Below are 10,294 nucleotides of genomic sequence, written 5' to 3' on the forward strand. Positions count from 1 at the left end.
GCGGCCCAGTCGGTAGGTTCGGTCCCCAGACCAGGAGTGAGGACTCTGGCCAGTGCTGGGGTCACAGCTCCCCGACACGATCTTGTCTGCCTAGCCACATAAGTTTCAGTCTAGCCACCTTCCCACCTTCTCCCAGCCTTGGCCCTGAGGCTCCCACCCACCATTACTGGCCTACCCTCTCCGGGCTGACAAGCTTTTAGCTGCAGGGGAGGTGGGAAGAGGCACATACCAGCAGGCACCAACCGCTCTCGGGCGGGTCCTGGGTGGGTCCTGGGTGGACCGGGTGGTTGCTCTGTGCGCACAAACCTATTGCTGCTTTCCCTGGGAGGCATATTCCTCCCTGGACCCCCTTCAAGGGAAGAGGAAGAGCACAAAAACCTTCTTCAGGCCAAGGGGGCCTCGTTTGCTTTCAGAAAACATCCCCGGATTCTCCCAGGGAGAAGACAGGAAGAAGGGAACTTCAGGAGCTTTCAAGACTCCTGCTCTCCTGCAGCCAAGGCCAACGCTGGCAAAGGCTGAAGGTTAGTGCCAGTCCCACGTGGGCTAGAAAACTTTCAGGTCACCTTCCTGCTTAGTGGCGAACGTAGAAAGCCGAGCCTGAGCCCTGCAACTACTTCATCTGTTGCTACCCCGGGTTAATGGAGACTCTTCACTGCAGTATGGAGCCCACTTTTGTGGTGCATTGAACAGCAGCTGGAGTGACTTAAGTAGCTTTATGAAGATATTTTTCAAAAAATCTGTGAGCCTCAAAAAAAAAAAAAAAAGCCGAGCCTTTTATCCACACCCCTTGACCCCTGCCCCACCTCTTTGGAAGCCAAAGTCCTTGCTTATGACACCAGAGTGAAAAAATCTGGTTCTCCTAGGGTGTCCAAGGTACAGGATATGAAGCAAAATCACTGGAAAGGGAAAGAGGAGCTATAAGCCAACGCAGGATTGGCTGAGGTCCTCCTAGAACAACCGAATGCCGGGGCTGGAGAGGATGGAGCTGAGCAACAGTCTGGGCCCAGCCCCCCCAGACACCTGGTTTTTCAGGTTCCCTGAAGCTGCTATGGGAGACACCCACCGCCCCCAACACACACACTCAGGGTGACAATGACCAGAGCCCATTTACATCTGCCACTTCATTTATTTTTTTATTTGCAGGAGGAGTTGAAACAAATTTTAAGGGTATTTTCATTTTTTTTTCCCTAAACATGAATCATTCAAGTAAAACCAACTTAACTATAGAAATGTAGCAAAGTAAGGGGAAAGTAGCATAACAACCCAAGAGGCAAAGGTTGGAGGGGGGGAAGAGGTGGGTGCAGTCCGCATATAACATATGCATAAATGCCATATGATTCACCTGCTCAGGACCGCCTCCCCAGAAGGCAAGCACAAGGACCCATTTTAAGAAGATGTTTTCCCCCCAAACATCTGAGAATGTTTCAACTTAAAGCTTAAGGTTAAAAAAAGAAAAAGGAAAAGAAAAAAACAAAAAACCCCCACAAACCACCCAGCCATAACCACCTTCCTTAATCGATCATAGGAGTTTCTTTTCATTTTATAAAAAGATTAATAAAAAATATTGAAAAAATTATTTTCTCATCTTATATTTGTAAAGATAATAGAAGTCAGAAGTTCCTTAGAAAACAGACCAGAAACTGCCATATCCAGTTTCCACCCCTGTTGCTGAGAGGATCAGCAGGACTAGAAAGTTTGGGATACTGGAGCTGCTGGTGGAGAAGGGGAAGCCCAGCCCAGAAGAAATCAGAAAATATTGGGGGGGGGCGGGGAGGTGCGCACATGGGGTGTGGTTAGGAACAACACCATGTGATACATGGCTGCGCAGAAAAGGGGAACACAAGGTGGTCAGAAAGGCCTTGAACTCCTCCTCGACATACAAAACCAACTTTTACAAAGATCCAAGCAGTTTGGTCCCAAACTGAGGTGAACACTTCAATGTTTATTCACATGCTTTGTTTTCTCTTTTAAGAATCAAAGTTGCCCAAATTAAATCTTTCCGCTAATGTTACTATATATGCCTAAAAAAAAGGAGGGGGGGCTTTTAAAATCAGGATAAGGGAGAAGAGATTGAAAATCATCAAATTAGTCCTCTTAGCTCCAAATGAAATGAAATGAAGAATAAAACTGTTGGTTTCTAATAGGAAACAAACCAAAATCCAAGTATCGCTCTGCCCTCCCTACCCCAGCCCCACCCCACACAGCAACAAATAAGAACCACACAGCTAAAGCCCAACGTGATGTGTTCTGCTCAAGAGCTGGGCCTAACCCCAGGCCCCACAGCCGGCTGCCTCTGTCCAGCGGGACACAGCGCCAGGGATGCTTTCGGCTGTAGTAGGAGTTCTGCATGGCTGGTGGGGGGTAGGGGTAGGATTTTCAGAATCTTCTCGAGGCTCCTCTGTTTAGCTCCTCACCAGCCGTCTTCCCAGCGCCTCTCTCCCTTGGGCAGGGGCTCCCATCAAGGTGGCCTCTACTCAGCTGTAGGCTGTAAATTGTCCTTCTCTTCTCGGTTCTCTGTCCCACTCTCGTCGTCTTCGATCTCCCCTTCCTCCCCACTGAACTTGTCGTGGGCCCATTTGGGGCTGGTGCTGGATTTCCGGAACATGAACCGGCCCCGACCCCGAGGAAAGGCTCCCCGGCCCCGGCCCCGGCTCACCCACTTCTCACTGCCTTCACCTTCACGGTCATCATGCTGAAAGGAAAGAAGACTGCCATCAATGCCAGAGTGAACAAGAGCAGCCAGAACTCTCTCCTCTGAACCCACCCAAATGTGACTTTCTCAAATGAACCTATGCCCTGTCCCCCACTCTAAAAATGCTACTGATTCAGATCTAAGAGAATATTCAGTTGGGTTCCTTGAATTCTAAGGCAGTAGTTTAGGCATTATAATAATGATGATGATGATAAAATCTTCACTCAAAGACCTTTTCCTGCATTATCTCATTTAATCCTCACATCTACCCTACCCTATCATCATCATTCTCCACTACACAGATAAAAAAACAGGCAGAGGAACTTTAAGTAACTCCATATTATTTACAACACTGTCTCTTAAAGGGTGGGTTTGAGAAAGCAAATCACCCCTGAATGTGAAACTATGATCTGAGTAGTCAGGAAGCTAAGAGATGAAGCAACACAGAACACACACATAGTTGGGACTCTAGCTCTCCCCAACCCTCCCCCTCAGCCAAAAACAGGCCGTGAGACCAAGGGAAAATGATCTGCTCATGGTCTCAGACCAGTTACTGGCAAAGGCAGGACCAGAACCCAGCATCCCATCTTGTATCCCTCCCCTCTTTAGTTTTATGCAAGGAGGCAGTGTGGCAGAGTAGAAAAACCAAAACCTACAACTCAAAACAATCCCTGGTCTGATGATCACATGAGAAAAGAAAGGATCCAATGAAAAAGAATGAATGACAAAGCATTTTGAAAAGTCACTGTTAACCTTATCAGCCCCATGGCTTCAGAGTCTAAACCCTCCACCCACACAAGTAGTGCCTTAGGCCCCTGAGGGGTAAGCTCAGCTAAAGGGCCAGATGCTTATTCACTAGCCTAAATGAATCAGGCTGGCAATGCTCCTTCAGCGGACAGATGGGGCAGGGAAAGGGGCTTTGTGTGGCCTTTAATCCTTCCCTTTAGCAGCCCCACTCCAGTACCTATCCTGGGCCCAGGCAACATTTCCCTAGATATAGGTTGAAGGGTCCTCTAGGAGTCCCAAAGTAGCTACCAGCAGCCCTAGAAAAGTAAAGTTGGCTATGCACAGTGATTTACACAGCGACCTGTTTCCTAGCTTCCTGTTTCCATGCCAGTCCTCAGGGGTGACGAACAGTCTCAGCTGCAAGTTGACCTTGGTTACAACACTCAAGAGTCAGGTCTGCTTGGATCTGAGCCTGCTGTTGAGCAAAGCCAAAAGAGCTCTCTCACTGGCCAGGTAATTCAGCTTAGAAGAGCCCTAATCTGAGAGGCAGAGAGGCTCAGATGGTGCCTGGTACCTGACAATGACCAACAGCTTAGAAGAGAGAAGCCCCAGTGGCGTTTCATTTTGAAGGCAGGTCCCCTTCCTCAAAAAGAGATCCTGAGCTGTCTTTCCTGTCAATCTTGTGCTGGGGGGCGACAGGGTGGAACTGCAGCCTCAGGGGAAGGTTATGGTTCTATCCCTTGCAGAAAGCTGGAGGGAGGCTTAGGTTAGGGTGGGTGAGCAGTAAAACAATTTCACAGACTAAAAAGGCAAAAGCAACCTTTCCCGCTTACCCTGGAATCCATAAACGTCTTAGATAGTGCTCTCAAGGTCAGGACTACCTCTCTAGAGAAAACTCATCTTGCCAGCACTATGCCATCCCACAAGTACACATGTACCCAGTGCAGCGCCTGCACACATATTTAATCACAGTTCTGGAAAGACCAATTAAGGGCTCGGTATCAGCTACTGTGTGTGCCAAAGGCCCCCTGGCCCTTCCTGGTTGTCCCCACATACCAAGTAATACTTCTTGCTTTTGGGTGTGTACTCGGGGTCCCATTCCTCCTCCCGGTTTCTCTTTTGAAAATCGTTGTTGCTGCTGCTGCTGTTGTTACCAGAGTAGTTGCCTCTGCCCCAGCCTCTTCCTCTGGCTCGAAATTGCTGTGGCAATAAACGGCGGAAAGGAACAAAGGGACCATGTAAGGAATGGAGAAAAACAATTCCTTGCCTTCTATTCAAACACTTTTCTGGCACAAATCAGACAACTGTCCTCCAGTCAATACGCTGGTCAACTGGTTTCTAGTCATTCCCTTTCCATTCATCTCAAGTCTACAGCCTAGACAGAGGACAAAATGGCATAAGGGCCTCCCTACAATACAGCAGGAGTCAAGACAAATGAGGAAGTTCGGAAAAGAAGTCCTAAGAGACTTTCTGGCTAAGTGATTATGAATAGGAAAAAAAACAAACAAAAACACTAAAAATGGAAAGCCTGGGGATTGGGAAACCACAGATTCTAGGGTCTTTAGACTGAATTACTTGTATCAAGGGCAACAAAATAAGAATTCTGATAAGAACATAATTAGAATTGGTGGGAGTAAGGGCTTAGAGAAAGGGAGAGGGGGCAGGGTCTTACAAAGGTCCCTCGAGCTCTGCCTCCTCTGTCACTTGGACCCACGAAGTCTTTGGTCCCCAGTCTTGATTTGTCAAAGCCTGTGGTACTCTCCTCTCTCTCCTCTGTCTCTTCAGTGTACTCTTCTGCTTTGTAGGAGTGGGATGACTGGGAGGAAGACGATGATGACCTGGACCGGTCTCGTGCTCTCCGGTGCTTCCTTTGAAAATAGAAGAGGCAGGGAGATCAGTAAGCCTCTAGGGTACAGCCTTTGGCTGGCGGCTCATGGATAAGCAGCACAGGGCAATCAGGAGTGTGTCTGTGATGAAAACACTGAAGGCTAGTAACCTGAAAAACGAACTCACCCCCAACATACACACCCAGGGAACCTGGGGAGCTTCCCCCAATTCTGTCAGTCATGCTGAGTGACATATCTATGTCCGAGCCTGTGATGAACATGGGACATACACAGAAGGAGGAACAAAACATAGTCTGTGGCCTCTGGTAGCTCAGTCTAATACATGTGCGCGAATCAGAAAGGCAGAAGGAAACTAACACTGTATTAAAAGTCACTGAGTATCTGGTACCAGGACAGGCTTTATATACATCTGTTTCCGCTTTACATTAGTTTTATCTCTCATAAGAACACTACCTGTCCTGGGACAGTGCTCTAAAGACTGAAAAAACAATGTGCTTAAAAACTCTACACTGACACAGCAGACATATAGTAAATGGCAATTATAATCATTCAGTATTATTTCCCTCATTTTATAGACAGGAAGTTCAGGTGACAGAGCTGAGTAGGCCTGGATTCAACCCTGGCTCCAATTATACCACTACTCCACAAACCACCTCCCACTTTCCAGTGAGCTCAAACAGCTTTTGTCATTCAGCACAGGATCTGTCGAAACTCTTCCCAGAGTTATTTCCCATCCTTCCCTTCATCTGGGGGAAATTACAGACTAGGGTAAATTAGACTAATATGATGAGTCACGATCTGTGTACTAGAGGTCGGGGCCAGTCCTGCCATGTGGTGCTGGCGAAGGGCACCAACCACGTCTAAGGTGGCAGAAAGGCTGACTCCCAGGAGTAGAGGAGGACTTACAGGGAGAAGCCAGCCCTGTGTCAGTAACCGATCACTGCCCTCCTCCACCACGGAAAGTACCTTGCAACCCCCCAGCCCAGCCCGAAACATTCAAGAAGATCAAAGACTTACATGTTTGAATCCTACTGGCGCCTTCTAGCATTTACTCTTAAAAAAGGGGAAAGCTAAGTTATTGTTATAGGATTCTTATAAGTCAAATGTTTGACTGCTAGAAATCAGTGTCATTTCAAGAGGTTTTCAAACATAAGACTCCAAAAAGCCCCATATTTGAGTCCCAACACTGCCTTTTATTAGTTGTGTGATCTTGGGTGAGCCATTCTTCAGTCATATGAGGAAAAGTTCTTCTAAACTAAAGTGTGATATACAATGAAAAGTGACATAATTATCGTTTTTCTTCTTGCCCCAGTCACAAAATACTATGGTCGCAAGAGACTTGGTCAAGGTTACACAACAAGTCAGAGGTCGAGGCATGTGTCCCAGGGAAAGAAATCAGGATCAGTCATCCAAGTCCAACCCTGAAATGCTTGAGGGGTTCTGCTCCCTTTCCACCAGTGACAGTGCTGAAGACTACTATACCCCCACCTCCATTCCCTGTTGAGGGTTATCAGATTTTTATCTGTGGGCAGCCCTGAAAGCTGCTAAGGCTCATAATGTGCAAGTAACTGACTGGAAGGGTAGACAAAGTGGAACAGAAGATCTGAGTTTTGATGTCAGTTGTTACTGTGTGATCTTAGACAAATCATTCTGAGCTTACTTCTTTATCTTTCAAATGGGCAAAACAGGTAGCTACTAACTATCCAACTTATCTCAAAGGACTGTTATCAGAAAATGGATATGAAAGTGCTTGCCAGCTAAAGTTCAGAAACACAGAAGTGGTGTAGCTTCTTACAGGAAGGTGTAGGGTTTCAACTGTGCTACCTTTAATGAGACATGATTGAAAAGTCATGGAACATTCAAAAATGTAAATAGACAAGACCTTGGCATAAATACTGCCTTATGAAGTTCAACAATGCTACCTTTGTTTAAAGAATATTTGTAACACCTCTCTTGGAAGTGTCTGTGAAACCAGTTTAAAAGGCATTTAAGATCAACAATCTTGTCCTATCTAGTTCCACCCTGTTTCTCTGACCAAACAGTATTATTACCTGACAACAACTTTGAGCCATTTCTAAAACATAACCTTCCCAAGAATATTTGTGATGAGAAAGGACATGTCAAAGAACATGGCCAAAACAAATGCAAAAGGAATTCCCCTATGATTTTCCACACTGTCCCTAAAGCCAAATTAACTGCCCATCTCCCAGGAGGCCTCCTTTAGACAAGGATCATGCCTACTTTAATGCTAAAGTTCTATTTTCAATCTAGGGACCTTAATTGACAGTTAAAAAAAAGAAACTGTACAAGTGGCCATCGTTCCTAACCCCAAGTTCTCTGGCTTGGAGGGTCTGCCATACAGCCTAATGGTGGGCAGACAAAGACATCCACTCAGGAGTCTGAATGAGGTGACAGACAGGGGCTTACGTACTTCTGCTTCTTTGATCCTTTATGAGTTTTCTCCGTTTTCTCAGCTGATCTTTCCCTCGAGTGGCTTGAGTCTCGGGAATCCACTGATTCTCTTGATTTACCTCGTTTAAGATCTCTCTCTTTATGTTTTTTACGACGTTCGATATCAAGGCGGAGATCAACAGGATCATCTTTGTATTTTCCCTCAGCCTGCCAAAAGAGAAATCAAAATTTAGGTTTTGGGGATTCAGGGCTACCAACTCAACCACCCCACGAACTGTGGCTTCTACTCCACTGGAGTGGTGCAGAGGAATCACTGGGAATGTGAGGCACCTCGCCCAAGCTCAGGAGGGATACAGGATGGTCCACAGAAGTCGCTTCATGAGGATCCCTACAGAGCCCAAACCAGTTCTCTAAAATAATGATGACGACCTTCTGCATATGCTACACACACACGTACATGCACCTCACTTTGCTGTTTCCCTCTGTGGCCCAGTAAAGACTCTGGCTAGCCGACAAGTTGAGAAGGCCAAAATCAACTCTGGAAGGTGTTGGTTAGGCTGGCTCAGCTTAGTCACCACCAAGAATGGAAATGCTGTTATCTTCCCCTACCTACACTGTGGCAGCTGCCCTGGGCCTATTCTCTACTTGGAATTCTCTCTCAGTACTGAGTCCAATAACAGACAATGGGAGACTCAAGCAGCCTTCCAAAATGTTTAGTTGTATCAAATTTCTCTAGAAACTTTTCTGGCAAATCAAAAACCATAAGGAATTTATAATGTGGCAATACCAAGTCAAAGTTTATTTTAAAAAAAGAGAGGGAGGGAGGGAGGGAGGAAGGAAGGAAGAAAAGAGAAAAAGAAAACCTTTTTTGCTAACCTTCTAGGAAGTGTAACCTATCAGGGTATGTATGTTGCAGATACAGCATGAGCCCAGCAACAACAGCGGCCTTCTACCCCAAACTATCATGCCAAGGGCTTTCGAAAGCTCTTTAGAATCTCAGTGAGCAGAGGTGCAACGTGGTTTCAGGCACATTATACACTAAGATTTGTCTCATGTAAGTAAAACCTCCCTAGGGACTTCCCTGGAGGTCCAGTGGTTAAGACTCCATGCTTTCACTGCTGAGGGCCCAGGAACTAAGATCCCACAAGCTGCACAGTGCAACCAAAAAAAAAAAAACCTGCAACAAACAACTCCCTCAAAAGAGGAAGCGATGAGTAGTTCACTTAGCATTAACGTTTTACTTATACAAACAACTAAGCTTTTTGTTGAAATAATTTAATTAACAGGAGTGGTAGGTAGTAAGTTGGTTTATTTTATCACATGGTTTTCTTTTGACAGAGGGAATGGGACCTCTGTACCCTCCAAAGACAAAAAAGAGAGAAGAAAAACGCAGCTGCAGCTCCCTTAGGCAGTGCCCACAGCACCTCTAATGAGTAGGCTATGTGGGGCAGAGAGGACGGAATCTCTTCTGATGTTTCAAAACCTTGCATCTCACATGGTTAGTGCCAAGCCGGTGGGTACTTGGAGAAAAAGAAAAGGGGGATAGGAGAGAAGAGAGATTGCGCAAGAGTGCCTCTCATTACATTCAACCAACAAGACAAATTTACTTGGAAAACTTGAAAATTATTATTTTTAGAAAAGGTTTCAGCAGCACCGGAAGAGCCATCTCTAATTTTAAATTACAACTCTATATGGGAATGGTGGCCAAGAAATACTAAGATTTTTAAGAACCCAAATCTAGTCACACAAGCTTTAACCTCTTAATAACAGTGTTTACGTGCACATCATTACAAATGTAGCTGGGCTATCAAAGCAATGTTTAGCTTTAAAGTAACAGTAATCGACAGATGATAGATATGGTACAATGTCAGAAAAAAATCTGGACTAGCTGCTTAAAACAGTCTACTAAGTTAAGATATATTTCATTCTTCTCTGACATGCATGTCTTTTTGAAATCATGGTTGGAAATAGTGCATGTATATAGTTGATTTGATAATACTTACAAGCAGAAAAATATCACAAAAAGTTTCTTCTCTCATCATGGGCACTTGTTCCAAAACTCCTCTCTTTTTTTTCTCAAGCTCACCTCAATAGACTTTGGGGTCATTTACCATATTCTAACCACTTCACAAAGGTTGTTGATACATTTAATAAAAATTAACCCTTTGTAGTTCATTTTTAGAATTATGCCCATCCTTAAAAGAAAAACACAAACTTAAGTAGAGAGTAATTTAAACAAACACATTTCTGTCAAGTTCATGCCCAACGCACTCATTTTGTTGGAATTACTGATCAAAGCAACAGTTCACCTTGTAGCCAGGTTCCCGGGGACTTTTCATTTCGTCATGAGCCAAACCATGTTTTCTGAATGTACTGGGGGAAATGTCTATCCTCCTAAAATTGAAAACACAAAAATTGTTTAACATTCCATAGTGTGAATATAGCACCTCAGTTCGTAAGTAGAGTGGTGCAAATCATAGGCATTCCTTTTTATTACACTTATGTTGTTTGCTTATACACTCACACTCTCCCATAGATGTGCATGCACACACAACACACACACACACACACACACACACACACACACACACACACACACACACACACACTCTCTCTC

At 45.1% G+C, this 10,294-nt stretch overlaps 1 protein-coding gene across 1 annotated transcript in view; it reads right to left on the reverse strand.

The window, feature by feature from the left end:
• Window positions 1-1,108: 1,108 nt before the first annotated feature.
• THRAP3 (thyroid hormone receptor associated protein 3) overlaps window positions 1,109-10,294 on the reverse strand; it is a 22,746-nt gene continuing 13,560 nt past the window's right edge. The window contains exons 6-10 of the mRNA XM_028486384.2: window positions 9,987-10,071; window positions 7,697-7,884; window positions 5,091-5,286; window positions 4,475-4,618; window positions 1,109-2,692 (exon numbers count right to left, since the gene is read on the reverse strand). Coding sequence (XP_028342185.1) covers window positions 2,471-2,692; window positions 4,475-4,618; window positions 5,091-5,286; window positions 7,697-7,884; window positions 9,987-10,071 — 835 coding nt within the window. The 3' untranslated portion in view covers window positions 1,109-2,470. The remainder of the gene's footprint in view (window positions 2,693-4,474; window positions 4,619-5,090; window positions 5,287-7,696; window positions 7,885-9,986; window positions 10,072-10,294) is intronic.

This window comes from Physeter macrocephalus, unplaced genomic scaffold, assembly GCF_002837175.3.
Source record: "Physeter macrocephalus isolate SW-GA unplaced genomic scaffold, ASM283717v5 random_889, whole genome shotgun sequence".
NCBI classification, from domain to species: Eukaryota; Metazoa; Chordata; class Mammalia; order Artiodactyla; family Physeteridae; genus Physeter; species Physeter macrocephalus.